The 20,593-nt window shown below is 34.5% G+C and overlaps 2 protein-coding genes across 2 annotated transcripts; both read left to right on the top strand.

Annotated features, from left to right (window-relative positions):
* Window positions 1-564: 564 nt before the first annotated feature.
* LOC128126614 (lipid transfer protein EARLI 1-like) lies at window positions 565-1,425 on the top strand. The gene has a single exon (XM_052764452.1). The coding sequence runs from the start codon at window positions 685-687 to the stop codon at window positions 1,282-1,284; it is 600 nt and encodes a 199-aa protein (XP_052620412.1). The 5' UTR covers window positions 565-684; the 3' UTR covers window positions 1,285-1,425.
* A 9,304-nt stretch (window positions 1,426-10,729) lies between these two features.
* Window positions 10,730-11,621, top strand: LOC111890207 (lipid transfer protein EARLI 1-like). Its single transcript, XM_023886359.3, has one exon. The coding sequence runs from the start codon at window positions 10,850-10,852 to the stop codon at window positions 11,447-11,449; it is 600 nt and encodes a 199-aa protein (XP_023742127.1). The 5' UTR covers window positions 10,730-10,849; the 3' UTR covers window positions 11,450-11,621.
* The last annotated feature ends 8,972 nt before the right edge of the window (window positions 11,622-20,593 follow it).

The following is a 20,593-nucleotide window of genomic DNA, read 5'->3' as shown; positions in this document are numbered from 1 at the left end:
GATGCCAAAAATCTTTCATGTGACAAACATTGAAATCATGGGAATGATTCGACAAATATTGAAATCATGGGAATGATTCGAAGTCCCTCTCTTCTAATTATTCTATGATAGCGTGACTTACATCCATTTAGAAAATGGAAAAACCTAAACGTGGTCTGTGACTTTATATAGTAGACATTTACTGGACATTGAAAGGGTTTGATGTTTTCACCTCTTCTATGTAATCGGTAACTTTTACAAAATTATTGCGTACTAACTTTTTCTTTATTTTTCATTGTAGCCGACCCATTTATATATAAAACATAAAACATATTCAATTTTAGAAAACTATACAGAAGCAAAAATGTGTTTCCATAACCCTACATGCAAAGCACATATACGTACCACGCAATTTGAATCTTTAGTAGATATATATAACACTAAAAAAGATTTGAACAACAGATATATAAGATAATATATATACCCTGTTAAAGTTTAATCCATTGGAGCACATATATATTTGTTATTTGCAATTAGTATAATGCTTCTGGGTTTTTTTTTTTTTTTTTTTTTTTTTTAAAAAGGACTTTCAACGCTTTGATGTGCATGGGTTGGTGGCAGCAAAAACTATAACATGCTAATTTGACTCAATTACTAAATGGAATATATTTAAACAAAAATTATTACTCCAAAGAGACCTATATAATGCTCCATTGTACCCTTACTCCATCACACTCTTCCTTTACCATAATTGACAAAGTTTTCATAACCGATTTCGGCATGGCATCGAAGAGTAATGTGTCCGTTGTTCTGGTCATAGCTTTCAACCTTTTATTCTGCATCATGGTTAGTGGCTGTGCGACGTCCGACATACCAGAACCCAACCTCAATCCAAATCAAAAACCCAACACAAACCCAAGCAGCAACCCCAACCCCTTCCCTAACACTAACCAAAACCCCAACCCCAACACTAACACGAACAACACCCCCAACCCCAATCCCAACTCTAACCCGAACACAGTACCAAACACAAACCCAAATACAGAAACCTGCCCTAGAGACGCCTTGAAACTGGGGGTTTGTGCTAATCTTCTAGGGGGATTGGTCAAAGTTGAGTTAGGTTCACCACCGGTGAAGCCATGTTGCTCTCTTATCCAAGGACTTGCCGACCTTGAGGCTGCCGTCTGTTTGTGCACTGCAATCAAAGCCAACGTCCTAGGGATCAATCTTAATGTACCAGTATCTCTTAGCTTGCTCGTTAATGTCTGTGGCGGTGAAGTCCCAAATGGTTTTGTATGTTCCTAGTTTGATTTAATTTATACAATATGAATCAATGTGTTGCTAAATTAAGTGTGCCATCTGTGAAATCAATACTTCGTGGGTAACAATTCAGTCCTTTCTTTTGCAACAAAAAGTTTTTCTTATATCATGTATATTTATATGCTACTTTAATGCAAGCTTAATATTTATTTTGTATGTGGAAGATTAATGAGCCATGATACACCTATTAACACTAATATATCCAACCAAGTTTAAATGAAACTAAACTTAATGTAACGGCTAGAAATCTATGAAAAAGAAACCACTATTGTGGCATCTCTAAACAAATTGTCAATCACAAGCATCAATATGATGAAAATATTCATGAAAATCACTAAATCAAACGATGAATTTCGTTCAAATTTAAGTGGATAATTATTAACCTCCAATAAGAGGTTGTGGTAGAAGCTCGTTTCCTGCTATGTCTATGTCTATGTAAAATAAATAAATAAATAACAATTTATAGATGGAAATGATATTGAAATAAGTAGGAATAAAACATAATTCCACCCATTTTTATAATTCAATCGGTTATAAACCTTGTTTCACAATATCACTTGGGAAATATGGTAAAAAAAAAAAACATAAAAAATATTCAGGCACAATCCAAACAATGACTTGAATGCAAATATAATCATTTCCTATCAAAATTATGCATAGGCAACTACTCCTCACTTATCATCCAAGAAAGAATAGTATGTTTGATTGGTTACACTTATTCCCACATGTGTGATTATCCATTGTAAAAAAATATTAAAATCAAGATACCATCAGAATAAAGCCATAAACAAATAAAGATGTATCTGATGATTTAAATTGTACAGTTGTAACCAGCGTTGCAAATATCTACCTAGGAGGCCGTTTAATCGGCGCCTAGGCCCTTGGTCGTCCTCCAACGATGACATGTATAGCTAATCAACTTCTATAATCGGACGTGGTCAAAGCCAGAGATAATCGGGTCTAGGCACTCTAATCGGTCAACTCAAGTCAATGAAAATTATTTTAAAAAAAAAAAACTTTTAAGGGCAAAACTATCAAAGTGTAACAATTATTCATTGTGTTCCTTTATTCCATCGTATTCGGTCTATTTCATTTTTGAAATTCTCTCTCTCTCTCTCTCTCTCTCTCTCTCTACAAATGAAAGAATGAACTGAATGCCAACATTTTCTTCTTCCTTTAACGACGTCGACATCTTCTTCTTCCATTCACGTCGTTGCAGTCCCTTCCAACATCCATCTCACCATCGAAGCATGTCAGTCGTCGCCTTTTGAAGCTTCTCGACTCCAAAGTCTAATCATCTTTTGACGTCATATGCACCTCCTCCGATGCCGTGTGTTCCTTTGGAATCTCATCGACACCAGTGCCGTTGTGTTGTCATCTGCAAAAGGTTAGTCTCCACTTCTCCTTATTTTATTTACTGATTATATGGAGGGTTAAGCTGATTTTTTTAGTATTTGATTCAAATTGGTTATTGATATATTTTGTAATTCATGATAGCCCTTCTATTTTGAAACCTATGGATGGTGTCCTTTTTTTGTTATGATTTGTATCCAACTATGAAACATAGAGACCGAAGAACATAATAATTGACATTTTTACATAGGTTATGATAACAGTTGACAATTAATCAAGGACTTCTAATGCTTCGACTACACCGGGAGCGATTGAACTTTCCGATGAAGATTTTGAGTTCGCGAGTGAGGAGCAAGTGTTAGAAGAAGACGAGTATGAGGCTTCAAATGATGAAAGTATGCAGAGAAGATTAGAAGAAATTATATTTCATTTTTATGCTATTTAAACTTATTATGGATTTGTTGGATGATGATTTGGTGTGCTTGTTGAATTTATTATTAACATTTTATGTTTATTTTGGATGATACCTAGTTGTGTTTCTGTAACATCCGGATTTCCAGGTACATTATTTATTCATTTATCGTGGGGATTTTGGAGGGGCTCGGCGAGTTGACACTTAGACTCGCCGAGTAGGATCGCGAATTCTATCCTGATTTATGATCGGACTCGGCGAGTCGACTAGTGCACTCGGCGAGTCCGTGTTGTTTAATGAAACCCTAATCTTCGAGGTTTGGGACCTATTTAAAGGGGCTTATAGTCACCATTTGCGGCTACCAGACCCCTGAGCGAAACCCTAAGAGATCTAGAGCGTTTGTGAGGAAGAAGAGGCCATTTTTGATCCTTGTGTGGGTGTTTTTGCAAGAAGAAGGTGACCAAGGCAAGAGGGAACTGAAGAGGGTGTTATTCTGCGGATTTTAGAGCCTAGGGACTTCATATTGAGGTACATATTCGATCCTTCTTCAGTTTTGGTGTTAATCTTGAGAGTTAGGGTTTCTAGCCCCCTTTAGAGTATGAATTGTGAAGCAATTGGTCCCTTCTTGTGTTGAGACTTTGGATCTGGATCCAAAGAGGTCCAGAGACCTTAACTCCTTGATCTTTATGGGTGTCATTGGGGGATATGAGCTTAGGATGGCATATTGAGGCAATTTCTTCAAATAGAGCCATTAGGTCCTTGCTTGGGCATCAAGATCCATACTTTATGTGCTTATCTTGCTTAAGGAGGCCAGATCTATGGGTTAGAGGAACGGATCTGACCTCAGGAGGTCATTTGAGTTTGAGCATGGCATGAACTCGCCGAGTCCAAGAACAGACTCGGCGAGTAGGACAGTTTTCCCCCATGAATCACTCAGTTGGTGACTCGCTGAGTTGGGGAAGTGACTCGGTGAGTCATTAGGGAGTTTGAGGACTTGAGTTCGCGACCGAACTCGCCGAATCACAATTATGCACTCAGCGAGTCTGGTCAAAGAGTTGATCGTTGACTTTTGTTGACTTTTAGGGTATGGTCAACAATTGGACTTGTGAATTGTTTGAAGGGTAAAATGGTCTTTTAGCATTCTTAGAGGACGTGTGAGGATTTATTCTAGCCTGGAGAGCCGTTATTAATTGGAATGATCGTTTATGTGTTTAGGCAGAGGCTAGATCAGTGTTACACGAGCGAGATATTACCGAGACATCCGAGGTGAGTCTTCTCACTATACTTTACCTAGAGTGGTAAATAGAGTTATATGATAGAGTATCTTGTATGCAGAGTTATATGACAGAGTATCATGTATGCTATTTATGTGATTGTGATGCACTGCATTATTTCTATGTGATTTATGCTGTGTATGTTCCAAAGTTTATAGAGTTAGAACCGGATGGTTCATAGAGTTAGGACCAGAGGGTCCACAGAGTTAGGGCCCACAGAGTTATAGCCTCAAGTGGCTAGTTTGTGTTATGTGTGGTATCTTGGGGAACTCACTAAGCTTCGTGCTTATAGTATTTTGTGTTATGTGTTTCAGGTACTAGTGAGGAACGCGGGAAGGCACCGACATGATTCGTACACACACATGGAGTTTTATGTATATCGATCTTGGGAAATGTTTTGTGGAACAGAGATATGATACAATGAGATTTTATTAATAATTGTGAATGGAAAATGTGTTCTGAAAATGTGAAAAATTGTTTTAATTTTTACTGTGTTACAAGTTGGTATCAGAGCCTTGGTTTGAGGGATTCGGATGCACCTTCGGGCGTATCTGAACTCAAACTGAGGATTTGAGGAAATATCGAAAATAAAATAATTTTCAAAAGAGTAAAAAGAGCTTTCGAGACAAACAGAGCAGAGTTGTGTGTACGAACAGCCAGCGCCCGAACGGTTATTTCCCAAAATACCATTACAATAAGTGTTATGAGATATGATATGCTATGTTATATGATGATTTATATTATGAATGCCAGAGTAGACTAGGTATTCTTATTAGGACTAGAGTGGCCTGATATGTGATGCCTTAGTCTAGGAGTTTTGCTGCTAGGGATGCTTAAGAGTGTTTAGATAGCAGCGAGGAGCTTATGAGAGATGTGCTAGCGAGTTGCATATGATTAGAGAGAGTAGAGTACTTGAGATTTGGGACTCTAGGAGGAGGACTTGGGGTGAATGCTGATGCGGTGTGGACGGTAGTATTGGGCCCGTACTACTGAAGACACCGGGTCAGTGCACAGTCCAAATAAGAATCTATAGAGTACCACGGAACTAGTAGGGTGGAGTATTCGAGTGTAGGTATACTCGAGCGAGTCCCTGATATTTTTATGTTGTATTTCAGAGAGAGAGATCATGGTTGGGACACGCCACACACCAAAGAGCAGTGGTACTAGTGATGAGGAGATCCGTAGGATCATTCATGAGGAGGTGGATGCGTCCATCAGGGCAGAGATACTAGAGATGTTTGGGTCTATCAAGACCACGCTGATAGAGACTTTCGATGAGCGATATGTTGCTCCTTCTGATGTTGTTGTTGTTGCGGCCACTGCAGCTGTAGCTGCGGCTAGACCGCCGGGTGGTGATGCGTTGCTGTTCCGGGAGTTTAGCAACACAAAACCACCAGAGTTTGATGGGATGCAAGATCTGATTGCAGCGATGAGGTAGATTTCAGACATCGATGGGTGTTTCTTTACGTGCTCTTGTCCAGAGCATTTGAGAGTCCGGTTCGCATTGAACCAACTTCGCTTGGGAGTGAAGGACTAGTGGAAGTTTGTGCCAGCACACTATTCGCCTGCTGAGCTTGCTGCAGTGACCTGGGAGAGGTTTACTGCTATGTTCCGAGATGAGTACGTTCCCCAGGTGGAGAGGGAGTGTTTGGCCCAGGAGTTTCTGCCCTCAAGCAGGGTACTGAGTCTGTTATAGTGATTACGAGGATGTTCCATGAGCGGGCGATGTTCTGCCCAGAGCACGTGTCCTCCGAGCAGGCACATATGAGCCGATATTTGAGCATTTTGAGGAGGGATATACGAGAGTTCGCGGCGAACTCGTCGTACCGGACATTTGCCGAGCTTCAGGAAAATGCTCGGAAGAGGGAGATAGAGCTGGAGACTCAAGCTAGGGAGGAGGCGGAGTCTCAGGGGACGGATCGGCGATCGGCACAGCCTCAGCTGGCAGCCAAGCGGGCCAAGCCCGCCGATCCCAGATCAGGGAACCAGAAGGGCCACACTTGTGGCAAGTGCGGCAGTGTCATGATGTGGTTTGCAGAGTGGGGTCTTGCTACAAGTGTGGCAAGGAGGGGCATATGGCCAAGGATTGCCCCAAGGGGTTCGCAGTCTGTTTCCACTGCAACCAGATCGGACACCGGAAGGCAGAGTGTCCGCAGCTTCAGGGATCAGCACAGGGAGCACCTCAGGGATTTCCCCCTGCTGCTATCAGATCTATCGAGAGGCGGCCAGTGAAGGCCGAGGCACCGAAGGCACGAGGGAGAGCCTTCCAGTTGACCGCGGAGGTGGTCCGTGCAGCGCCCGATGTCGTAGCTGGTATGTATTCTTTCATGTATTTATTTTGATGTTTGAGATATTGTGTTTATATTATCTTATGCGTAGGTACTTTTCTTGTGAGTTCTGTACCTGCCTTGGTGTTATTTGACTCGGGTGCGAGTCGGTCTTCTGTACCTACGTGGGTAAAAGTATTTTGATGTGTAGTGAAACTAACATATGTATAGGTGTCCATTTTAATATGTGATGGTAAAAATAACTTTATGTGTGGGATTAACCAATACATATGCAAGTAATAATGTTCAAATGTATACAAACTAATAAAAAAATAAGGATGTAAATATGAATATATGTGTTCAAAATACCATTTTTAATTAAAATTTTTATAACATAATAATTCAAACCACAAATGAAAAATACAAGTCATAAAAATTGAAATACTTCAACTAGCAAATTAGAAAAAAAAAATACCATTCATAATTGTATACAACAATAGCGAACATACTAAAAAACTAAATGTTCATTCCATATGACTGCGATCCCACAAAAAATAATGATAGACAAATAAAACTTCTTCCAAGCATTCCCTAAAGAACGAACTTGTCACTTCTTAATACCACCAAATTCTCGTTTCTAAAAAACATCATCATTTCTTCTTATCTATGTCTATATATATATATATATATATATATATATATATATATATATATATATATATATATATATATATATATATATTATAAAACTTGCATTTTTCCTTGAACCCCATGCATTTGAAACTCCCAAAACTATTCAACTTATACAAATTAATTTATGATTAATTGAAATATTATGATTTGTAACTTTTAAAACTCTTCAAATCATGTTATTTAATTGATGAGTTAAATGAAATATTTATCCTATATAAGAAATTTGTACATTACATATTGCATGCGTTTCAACAGAAAATGATAGATTATATTTCTTGAGTTTGAAGAGTTATATGAGTGGTTCCATGGATGTAAGAAAGCAATTGCAACTTTTCCAAATATAAATTCATGTAAACTCAAATTGGGTGCATATAAAGTTTTAGACATTAACCAAGGTCCAAATTTAGGTATGTTTGTAAAGGTATACTTAAGATCATTTTTTAAGTTTATGTGTTATGCATCTTTCTATAATCACAAGGTGGTGAAGTGGGATTCATAATTACTTCTCATTAGCGTTTGGTAAATCAACCATCAAGCTATTTATAAGTTAGAGCAATTAATTTTGTTAATATGTATGTATCTTTATGTTGTATCTCTCTTTTTTATGTTAAGAAAATATATTTTATGTACAAGAGAACATTATTCAACATGTATTTTATGCTATGTAATACTATGTTAGTTTCTATCGCTTATTTTGTAAATAACATCGATGAGTTTTTTATAATTGATTTTGATGAAAGGAGTTTACAAGTATTATTCCAAATTGTTGGTGGTAATGACAAATTAGAACGAATGATTTTTAATATGATATCACTTTATTATTGAAAACCATTAATTATGTGTGTTATAAAAATGAATTCTTTATGTTATACCAAAACTTATATGGATGTACCCAATAATAAATGTTTTTAGAATAATAAAAATAAATTAGCTTATTATATTTGTCAATTTCCTTTTTTCCTATTCATTCTTTATTGTATAGGAAAAGTAAAATAAATAAAATACTAATATTTTCATAAGAAAATATAAATGATCAAAATATACCTCAAGTGTAACACTCTTCCTCCCTAACCCACTCTAAACAGATTCTTTAAGATTGGTCACAGTACATAACAGTTACTATAGTTTTGAAATTCGAATTACAATTTTATTTGGACCATTCATTCTCTTCCAATATTTCATGGTTTTAAGGGAAAAGAATGAAAGTATAATAAAAAAAATTATCATAGTTTTAAGGAGAAAAGTGAAAGAACAATAAAAAATTATGATAGTTTTTTTAAATACAATAATGAAAATTTTCAAAAAAATAGTTTTTAATTAGTAAAAATTAATAATTGTTTAAAATAACGTAAAACTAAAGAATAGATTATATGATATTAATAAATTATTGTTATTTGAAATAATAATAATAATAATAATAATAATAATAATAATCAATTAAGATCACGATAACCTATTAAAATATTTTAAACTTTGTATATTTTTAAACGTGTTTTGCATATATTTCTCTTATTTGACAAAGAACAACCACAAGCCATTTAGTTTAGTATCATTTCTAGTAACTTTAGAAATATAATTTATCTATTCTAAAATCTTATGCTATACTAGTTCATGTCAAATATTCAAAATTATGTGAAGGATTAGCCACATGCATTAATCCATTACCAATCCATCAGATCTCCCGCAATTCGTCTACCATGCAAATGACGTATTTCGGCAGTCGTTAATTAAAATACCTATGTGTGTAGTGTTTTGTGGTACTTCTACAAGTTTCAAACATGTACGGTTATCAGTTGCACTCCGGTAATGTAAAATGTTACAAGGATATTTTTTGGTTCTCTATTTTAGACATCCTTCGTAAATTGGTTCGTATAAATGGTTCATATAAAACCAAATATAAAAATAATTACTTTTCTATGAGTATATATATGATTTGTTTACTAACCGGTTTGTTACTAATTCTTTTTCCTTTTTGCCAGCAAAAGATAGAGAATGTATAACAATCATTAACTAATAGTTCATTCCCAACAAAAATCTGTCATTTTAAATTGCTCATAATATATGCTATTAAACATTTAAAGTGTGTTTGGCTGCAATATATTTCGCTAAACTAAGAAAACAAAGCTTTCCAATAGTACCTTTGGCTTGGATAAAAATTCGCAATTAATGAAGGCTACAAGAATAGAACTTGGGCCTCCCTTATAGAAGGAATGGTGTTTACCAGCAAACTAAAGGGTTTTTTGTGTTTTATGTTTAAAATAATATATTTAATGTCTATTATGCTGGAGGTTTTTATATAAATTATTATTATTATTACTATTATTATTATTATTATTATTAATGTCTATTATTATTATTATTACTATTATTATTATTATTAATGTCTATTATTATTATTATTACTATTATTATTATTATTAATGTCTATTATTATTATTATTATTATTATTATTATTATTATTATTATTATTATTACTATTATTGCATAGAAACGTGTATACCATCAGGATAAAATGGTCATTTTACACCAATCAGCACATTCGGTCAGATTTTCAATCAAACAACATGATTTTTTACTCAGACAGACATTTCTCAGTCAGTACTTTCTCAGTGAGCAACTATCAAAGGGGGCCTAACATTTTCATATAATTAACTTTTAATTACCATCGTAGAAATATGCCGTTGATCTAACAACTCTAGAATGTCGTGGCTAATAATTTCCATTTAGAATTAGTTTTATATTGAATTTACTTACAATTTTATTAAAATTATAATTAAGGGTCTTCAATCCTAATATCTTGAGTCAGTTAATACACATATCCCTCGCCTGCTTCAAAGCAATTGTTTAGTGACTATATTTATATTTAAGATGCCAAAAATCTTTCATGTGACAAACATTGAAATCATGGGAATGATTCGACAAATATTGAAATCATGGGAATGATTCGAAGTCCCTCTCTTCTAATTATTCTATGATAGCGTGACTTACATCCATTTAGAAAATGGAAAAACCTAAACGTGGTCTGTGACTTTATATAGTAGACATTTACTGGACATTGAAAGGGTTTGATGTTTTCACCTCTTCTATGTAATCGGTAACTTTTACAAAATTATTGCGTACTAACTTTTTCTTTATTTTTCATTGTAGCCGACCCATTTATATATAAAACATAAAACATATTCAATTTTAGAAAACTATACAGAAGCAAAAATGTGTTTCCATAACCCTACATGCAAAGCACATATACGTACCACGCAATTTGAATCTTTAGTAGATATATATAACACTAAAAAAGATTTGAACAACAGATATATAAGATAATATATATACCCTGTTAAAGTTTAATCCATTGGAGCACATATATATTTGTTATTTGCAATTAGTATAATGCTTCTGGGGTTTTTTTTTTTTTTTTTTTTTTTTAAAAAGGACTTTCAACGCTTTGATGTGCATGGGTTGGTGGCAGCAAAAACTATAACATGCTAATTTGACTCAATTACTAAATGGAATATATTTAAACAAAAATTATTACTCCAAAGAGACCTATATAATGCTCCATTGTACCCTTACTCCATCACACTCTTCCTTTACCATAATTGACAAAGTTTTCATAACCGATTTCGGCATGGCATCGAAGAGTAATGTGTCCGTTGTTCTGGTCATAGCTTTCAACCTTTTATTCTGCATCATGGTTAGTGGCTGTGCGACGTCCGACATACCAGAACCCAACCTCAATCCAAATCAAAAACCCAACACAAACCCAAGCAGCAACCCCAACCCCTTCCCTAACACTAACCAAAACCCCAACCCCAACACTAACACGAACAACACCCCCAACCCCAATCCCAACTCTAACCCGAACACAGTACCAAACACAAACCCAAATACAGAAACCTGCCCTAGAGACGCCTTGAAACTGGGGGTTTGTGCTAATCTTCTAGGGGGATTGGTCAAAGTTGAGTTAGGTTCACCACCGGTGAAGCCATGTTGCTCTCTTATCCAAGGACTTGCCGACCTTGAGGCTGCCGTCTGTTTGTGCACTGCAATCAAAGCCAACGTCCTAGGGATCAATCTTAATGTACCAGTATCTCTTAGCTTGCTCGTTAATGTCTGTGGCGGTGAAGTCCCAAATGGTTTTGTATGTTCCTAGTTTGATTTAATTTATACAATATGAATCAATGTGTTGCTAAATTAAGTGTGCCATCTGTGAAATCAATACTTCGTGGGTAACAATTCAGTCCTTTCTTTTGCAACAAAAAGTTTTTCTTATATCATGTATATTTATATGCTACTTTAATGCAAGCTTAATATTTATTTTGTAAGTGGAAGATAAATGATCCATGATACACTTATTTGTACTAATCTATCCAACCAAGTTTAAATGAAACTAAACTTAATGTAACGGCTAGAAATCTATGAAAAAGAAACCACTATTGTGGCATCTCTAAACAAATTGTCAATCACAAGCATCAATATGATGAAAATATTCATGAAAATCACTAAATCAAACGATGAATTTCGTTCAAATTTAAGTGGATAATTATTAACTTCCAATAAGGGGTTGTGGTAGAAGCTCGTTTCCTGCTATGTCTATGTCTATGTAAAATAAATAAATAAATAACAATTTATAGATGGAAATAATATTGAAATAAGTAGGAATAAAACATAATTCCACCCATTTTTATAATTCAATCGGTTATAAACCTTGTTTCACAATATCACTTGGGAAATATGGTAAAAAAAAACATAAAAAATATTCAGGCACAATCCAAACAATGACTTGAATGCAAATATAATCATTTCCTATCAAAATTATGCATAGGCAACTACTCCTCACTTATCATCCAAGAAAGAATAGTATGTTTGATTGGTTACACTTATTCCTACATGTGTGATTATCCATTGTAAAAAAAATATTAATATCAAGACACCATCAGAATAAAGCCATAAACAAATAAAGATGTATCTGATGATTTCAATTGTACAGTTGTAACTAGCGTTGCAAATATCAACCAAGGAGGTCGTTTAATCGGCACCTAGGCCCTTGGTCGTACTCCAACGATGACATATATAGCTAATCAACTTATATAATCGGACGTGGTCAAAGTCAGAGATAATTGGGTCTAGGCACTCCAATCGGTCAACTCAAGTCAATGAAAATTATTTTTTAAAAAAAACTTTTAAGGGCAAAACTATCAAAGTGTAACAATTATTCATTGTGTTCCTTTATTCCATCGTATTCGGTCTATTTCTTTTTTGAAATTCTCTCTCTCTCTCTCTCTCTCTCTCTCTCTCTCTCTACAAATGAAAGAATGAACTGAATGCCAACAGTTTCTTCTTCCTTTAACGACGTCGACATATTCTTCTTCCATTCACGTCGTTGCAGTCCCTTCCAACATCCATCTCATCCTCGAAGCATGTCGTTCGTCGCCTTTTGAAGCTTCTCGACTCCAAAGTCTACTCATCTTTTGACGTCATAGGCACCTCCACCGATGTCGTGTGTTCCTTTGGAATCTCATCGACACCAGTGTCGTTGTGTTGTCATCTGCAAAAGGTTAGTCTCCACTTCTCCTTATTTTATTTACTGATTATATGGAGGGTTAAGCTGATTTTTTTAGTATTTGATTCAAATTGGTTATTGATATATTTTGTAATTCATGATAGCCCTTCTATTTTGAAACCTATGGATGGTGTCCTTTTTTTTGTTATGATTTGTATCCAACTATCAAACATAGAGACGAAGAACATAATAATTGACATTTTTTACATAGGTTATGATAACAGTTGACAATTAATCAAGGACTTCTAATGCTTCGACTACACCGGGAGCGATTGAACTTTCCGATGAAGATTTTGAGTTCGCGAGTGAGGAGCAAGTGTTAGAAGAAGACGAGTATGAGGCTTCAAATGATGAAAGTATGCAGAGAAGATTAGAAGAAATTATATTTCATTTTTATGCTATTTAAACTTATTATGGATTTGTTGGATGATGATTTGGTGTGCTTGTTGAATTTATTATTAACATTTTATGTTTATTTTGGATGATACCTAGTTGTGTTTCTTAAATTTTTTATTAAACTTTTATGCTTATTTACTTATATTATTTTTATTAATGTTGGATTTATTAATTTTTGAACATTTTCTTAATAATTGATGGTCTCTGATTAATCATCGTCAAGCCGATTAATTCCTTAACCCTCAATCCACCGTCTAGCTTTCACCAAACGTTTTTTACAACCTTGGTTGTAACATCCTAAAATTTAGATAAATGACTATATTATTTATATCCACAAGACTCTAACGAATATGAAAATGTTACGAAGGCTACAATTTGGCTTATGCTAGTTAAAATAACTAAGTAATGGGCCATGAAATATCTTCATCATATTTAATAAGAGTATCTATTTGTTAAAAAAAATAGAAAACGATTCAATAATTTTTATTTTTAATTAATAAGGTATTAAAAGTAATAGAAAATGAAAATGGAAAATAATGTACACATTTTTTCTTTAGGGGTCAAATTAAGAAAATACATCTGTCAAATGGGTTGTCTCAATTCGTTAAAAGCAAAATGAGAGAGAGAGAGAGTAGGGGGGGGGAGGGAGGGAGAGGATGCAAATATAGAACAAATGTAAAAGAAGCATGGCCATAATATGTAAGATTATGAATATGCAAGCAATGGAAAAGGAAAATGCAAAATAATACACATGGGTTGTATGTGGGGGGCCAAAATGAGAAAAATGCACCCGTGCAAATATGGGTTGAATTATACTAGTACTGGACAAAAGTTTGCAAACTTGAAATATGAGGAATATTAAAGGAAAAAAATAAAAATAAAGGAAAATGACAAAAAAGTTATTGCTTAATAAGCTTTTTTTATACTTAGTATACAAGAATGAAAGTGACAACAAGTGTGGGCGAGAAAAGTAGTAAAACCTTTTTTGTCTAAGAAAGACCAAAATAGATGTGGTCAAACAAAAAACTCGTTTTGATCATATTTATAATCAAGTGAATATGCAATCAAATTGGGAACATATTGGTTACAATTAGAAGTAACCAACCTAATTTTATAATAGTTTCTATTTTTAAAACATAAACATACCAAAATGACAAAAAAAAAAGGCATTAATTATGATAATAAATGAATTTTAGATATCTAAGCATTAGTATTCACATATATTATACAGACTTATATCATAAATCTTAACATGTTACATCTAAAAGTGAGGAAAATGATATTATGCAATGTAGGGATACGTACATGACAAAAATGTCAAACAACATATTTAAATGTTAAGGCTATATGTGTCATCAATAAAGCTATTAATTCCAATCCACATGATCGTTAAACTAAAGACCATATCTATAGATAAGATACCTAGATCAATCAAACAGCTGACATCTAACGTCGTACATTACCATTTGCAGTGACATCAATAGTGGCATTCCTAGTCAATGATAATGTTCTAAAATAATTAAACATGAAATTTACCTCCACAATCATCCATTTGTCACCACTAATACCGACGCCACGAAAGAGATACCCTATAGATAATAATTGTGGCCTCACTACAAGAAATTTGGATGTTTAACCACACAGACTATGTGTAGATATAAGTCTTTTATGTGTTGGTAGTCATCATTAACTACACATAAATTAAGTGTCACTATATGTTGCCTAATGCCTATAGATATAGATCATTACCAACACATCGAGTATGTGTAGGTATAGACTAAGCTACATCTACACATGCATGTATGGCTAAAACTATTTACTATGTGTATGTAGAAGTATTTTAATTTGTTTTAATTGTTAGATGGCATGGCTAGTTATGTTGACTATGACGTGGAGCACAATGATGTCATGTCAAATGATGTGGCATGTCCCCTAAAAAGTGTTGGTTTACAAGTGTCATAAAATATGTGTGGGTAAAAGTAATTTGATGTGTAGTGAAATTAACATATGTATAGGTTTCCATTTTAACATATGATGGTAAAAGTAACTTTATGTGTGGGAATTAACCAATACATATGCAAGTAATAATGTTCAAATGTGTACAAACAAATAAAAAACATAAAGATCTAAACATGAATATATGTGTTCAAATACCATTTTTAATTAAAAATATTATAACATAATAATTCAAACCACAAATGAAAAATACAAGTCATAAAAATGAAATACTTCAACTAGCAACAAAGACATTCATAATTGACTACAACAATAGTGAACATACTAAAAAAACTAAATGTCCATTCCATACTACTGCAATCCCACAAAAAATAATGAAAGAAAAATAAAGCTTATTCCAAGCATTCCCTAAAGAAGGAACTTGTTACTTATTAATTCCACCAAATGCATGTTTCTAAAAAACTTGGTCATTTCTTCCTATAATTACAAAAAAGAAGACATGTACACTATAACATGTATTTGTTCATCTTAAATGAAAGAAATAGCAAAGTAATTTATTTGTGTCTTGCAATTAACACATAAAAATAACTAGGAGAAAAAAATAAGTGCAAGAAATAGAAATATACTTTGTTTATTTCTTGCATTTCTTTATTGATAACAACAATATACTTACAATTCCTTTACTGTGCTTGCAACATTCTTATATTTATTTACCAATAGTCTCAAATATCAATTCATAACATGATGTAAGCAATTTACATGTAACTCCCATGTTCCAGATTGGTTAAGCTAACCCTTATCATGACCTGAAGATAAAGTTTTGGGGAAACCCTGTGTCACGATATGGTGCAAGGGTGCCTACGATATAACACTGATCATATATACGAATCACGCGTCTTAGTGCACCACCATGGCATGGCCAAGGATGGCCATGGCGTGGCAACTATTATGGCCCAACCCATGATTCTTTTTGGGTTTGCTTCGTATTTAAGCCCCTCTATGCCACTTTTAGGGTTCATTACCAGCTTCCAACACCCTTATACCTCAGAGAAACCTAGCTCTCATTCCCTTGGTGATTTGTGGCGACTGGGAATTTCCCATCTTATCAATTAGATGAGAGTCACGACATTCCTAAGGAAGGCCATGACGTGGTGGTTGATTGAAGTCAACGTTGGATGTTGGCTTTGACGTTGACTTTTGACCTGGGTTGATTATTTTCATGATGGTTGGTTTTAGTGTGTAGACTAAGGTTGGACCTTGTATGATATGATTTGAGTGTTGTAGCAACGGTTGCAAGGCTTTGAGTTTTGGTTTAGATGTCTTTGTGATGCTTGCATTGTATGTTAGGCTGGGGCACATGTCATGCATATAGGGTCGGGCCCATTCACATAAGTAGGATAGGCCCATTGAATATTGGGCTATGCTCATTGAATATTGGGCTAGGCCCCTTTGTATGTTGGGTTGGGCCCATTGATTAGGAAGGGCTAGGCTCATTATTATGGTGTGGGCCCAATGTCAAGCTTGGACTAATGATATTTATTGTATGTAGTATTTTGGGGAACGCACTAAGCTTTCTGTTAACGTTTATATGTTTATGGTTTCAAGTACTTTCGACATTTTCGTCATTGGCTATTTATGACTTTTACTCTGATGTTTAAATGATATAATCACTTGATTGGTTTTGGAACAACTCATTTGTATGGTTTAAGGTTTTTAAAATGAAAATTTTTCTATGAATTTTTGGTACGTTACAAATTGGTATCAGAGCCTTGGTTTGAGGGATTTGGGCACACTCTTGAGTTTGTCTGAACTCAAGCTGACAAATTGGTAATCGTTTTGAAAGAAAATGATTTTTCTAAAAGATTTTTGATAAAGAAAAAGAGGGTGTGATGTGTGCAATCATCCGAGCTCAAGTAAGTGGATCCCAGAATGCCCATACATGTTGATATGTTATATGATATGGAATGTTTGCATGCTAAGACAAGGCTATGAATCGCATCAGGAATTGCATAATAGATGGGTCTGATATGTGATCCCTTGTAGCCTAGGAGGAATTTGATACTATGTTAGATTTGGAATATATATTGGTGGAAGTGATTGTTAAGTGTATGCTTTAAAAACTGGATGCTATTTAAATTTATTATGGATTTGTTGGATGATGACTTAGTGTGCTTGTTTAATTTATTATTAACATGTTATGTTTATTTTGTGTAACACCAATCAAAATAGGCCAATAACAATCATATGTGATTATACCAATCATGTAATGTGATTTTGTTAAACTATTAATGTAGTAAACTGACTATGTATTTCATTATAATTCTAATATAAATATGAACTTTCATACATACTTTATGGTATAAATCAAAGTATACGTCCATACGATTCCAAAAATATAGAGAACATCTAAATCTGACTTTGCATGAAGAAGTTATGATAAACCGAACACACTTTATGACTGGACTCACGACGTGAGCCTAAAAACTCACGATGTGAGCCTAAAAACTCACGACGTGAGGAGTCAAAATGCCACATTTCGAAGCTAGAAGTCTACGGAACGATAACCCAAAAGCTCACGACGTGAGGACACTGCAGGACACTATTCGAGGCTAGAAAACACGCGTTAAAGCTACAGGATGACTCCTGCCATACCTCACGACGTGAATCTATCATTCTCACGTCATGAGAGGCCAAAAATCAGCCTATGAATAGCAAGTCCAGCCTCCTCTTTCCTTACACCATTTCTTTTCTCTCTCTCTCTCTCTCTCTCTCTCTCGTTTGTTGAAGCCGTTTCGCTTCCCGAGCCCCGACGACCTCATACTGTTGACCGTTTCTGCTTAGACTACATAAAATCACGTTACTAAGGTGAGTATCACGACCCCACTTTCTATTATTTCGGGGGAAAACGCATGCTAGTTATTATATATATGTTATTATTATATCTATATGATAGTATATAGTTATGATAACCGGGATATGATTGTTCTAAATATAACATTTTGAATGCATACAACTATTATCAACTTATTGGTATGTTAATTTACTAATGTAGATCATGAGTTATACTTAGGATTCTATATATATGTTGTGTGCGATATAATATCGAAGTTATATTCGAAAGTTCTAAATGTTAAGTTATATAGTATGTTGCTATTAATAGTTTTATGTCAAGATAAAAGTAGATATGTTATATGCTGTTATTGTTAGTTTTATGTCAAGATAAAACTGGATATGTTATATTTTGTTATTGTTAGTTTTATGTCAAGATAAAACTTGGTATTGTTATTGATAGTTTGATGTCAAGATAAAACTACAAACATTATATGTTGTTATTATTGGTTTTAGGTCAAGATAAAACCTGGTTTTACTTCAAGTTATAGTTGTTATACTGCCTAAATGTTATGAAGTTAGGAGTAATGTTTAAAAGCAAAGTCTAGTAACTTAGGGTTTTAGACACGAAAATGTTTTTGTTGTTAGAGCTATAGGAAGTCGTCGAAGTCTACATGAGCTACTATATTATGTTCAAGTTTATGTCTATGCAAGGAATATAAATCTTTTATTTATTGGAATGTAAATATCAAATATAGATGTAAAATGAGCCTACTAATGGTTGATACATCATGCTAAAGAAAAAATTATGATAATATGGACAAATGACATGTATGTTGACTCATTTTTGGTAAATACATAATTAAATGATGGTATAGATGTTCTTCTTTGAAATATAGTTTCTATATATGGTTTTTGTCACACCCCCAAACCAAAACGGCGGAAACGTTCGGGGGCAGAGGACGTCATGTCAAATATCATAACAATTGAATAGTAAAGAAAGTACACACCACCATAATATAAATATATTTGAAAAGTTTACATGATTGTATATGTTACATGTTTGCAAAAGAAATCAAATACAATATGGTGATCCAAAATATGTTACTAACGCCAGCGCGTTAGTCTTCAAAAGTAGTTGCTACCTGGTCTAGCGGTCTCCTGAGAATACAAGTTATTTCAAAGAAAAAGTGTCAACATTTAAGTTGGTGAGTTCATAAGTGGTGTTTTGAGAAAATGTATGCCATTCGAAAGTGCGTGTATGTTTTCCAGAAATTCCCTTATTTTCTATTTGATGTATGAAATGAGTTTGAAAGATTGTTGTATGTACTATATGTATTTGAACCAGGAAAATCCCTTATTTTCCTAAAAGTTAAATGCAGTCTCAAATGACCAAGACTATAAGCTATAAGAAACTATGACATGCTCAAAAGAATGATGTTGTAAATCGTTATTATACAAAATGAATGTATTTGAACCAGGAAAATCCCTTATTTTCCTAAAAGTGAGGTGCAGTCTTATTGTTAAGTAAAACTAGTTGTGGAAGTGTTTTAACCTGAGTTTTGATCATGCCGATAATACCCTAGAATATAGTTATTACCCCTCGAGCATGATTGAGTTAAGTATTACTACGTGCATGAGTCATTGTTTCCGCGTGTTGTGAGTTCCTCATAACCATACTAGACGCAGTACCTAATGTTGACGTTTGTCACCCCAAATGACGGACTGTAGCTAACAGTCAGGGTGCAGAGTTGTCAGCCCCGTATAGATCTATACACACTTGTCACGCTCTCCCTCCAGGAGACTCTGGTTATAGTTGAGGACTTTCGTTTGGTACAAACAAAGCCATATGCCATCACATGATTGCTAACAACAAGTTCACGAGTAATATGATGAAAATCGTTCATATGAAATGATTTCGTTTTCTACCGTGTTACAAAAACGTGATGATGAGTTGAGTTTTCTTGTAAAAGCATCATGTTATATTTGAAATGGTTACTCTTGATATGATGTAGTATGCAAACATATAAATAAAACCTATTTCTATTTATAAAACATATTGTATCCCAAGAGGGTAAAGTTGTGTTGTGAGGTGTTTTGCATGATAATAACTTCATAAGATAGTTTAAAACAACAGTATGAAAAGTATATAAAAAGATCGATGTTTCACACGATTTTTGTTGTGTGTTTACTTGTATTCCCCCCCCCCCCCCCCTTAAAAGTGTTTCAAAAGCATTTAAAAAGCATTTAAAGTGTGGTTGTAGGGGTATGAACTCCCTTGATTGAAGTGGTTGATTTGAAGTAGTCGAGAGGAGAATCGAGCAGAACTTCGACAGGAAGAGTTGAAAACGCGGGAAAATATCGGGATTCTCGGGAATCTCGGGAATCTCGGGAATCTCGAGAACACAAAACCTTCCTTCGGGACTTGAAGGTGAAAACCGGGGCTTTGGGAGGGTCTCGGGGGCTTAAACGCAGAGTTTCGGCGCGAGAAAGAAAGGGACTGAGCAATGAATTTTTGGGGTGTGCCACGTCGTGGCAAGTGATGGCCACATC

The sequence above is a fragment of the Lactuca sativa genome, chromosome 6 (assembly GCF_002870075.4).
Source record: "Lactuca sativa cultivar Salinas chromosome 6, Lsat_Salinas_v11, whole genome shotgun sequence".
NCBI classification, from domain to species: domain Eukaryota; kingdom Viridiplantae; phylum Streptophyta; class Magnoliopsida; order Asterales; family Asteraceae; genus Lactuca; species Lactuca sativa.
This window is presented reverse-complemented; position numbering and strand designations above follow the sequence as displayed.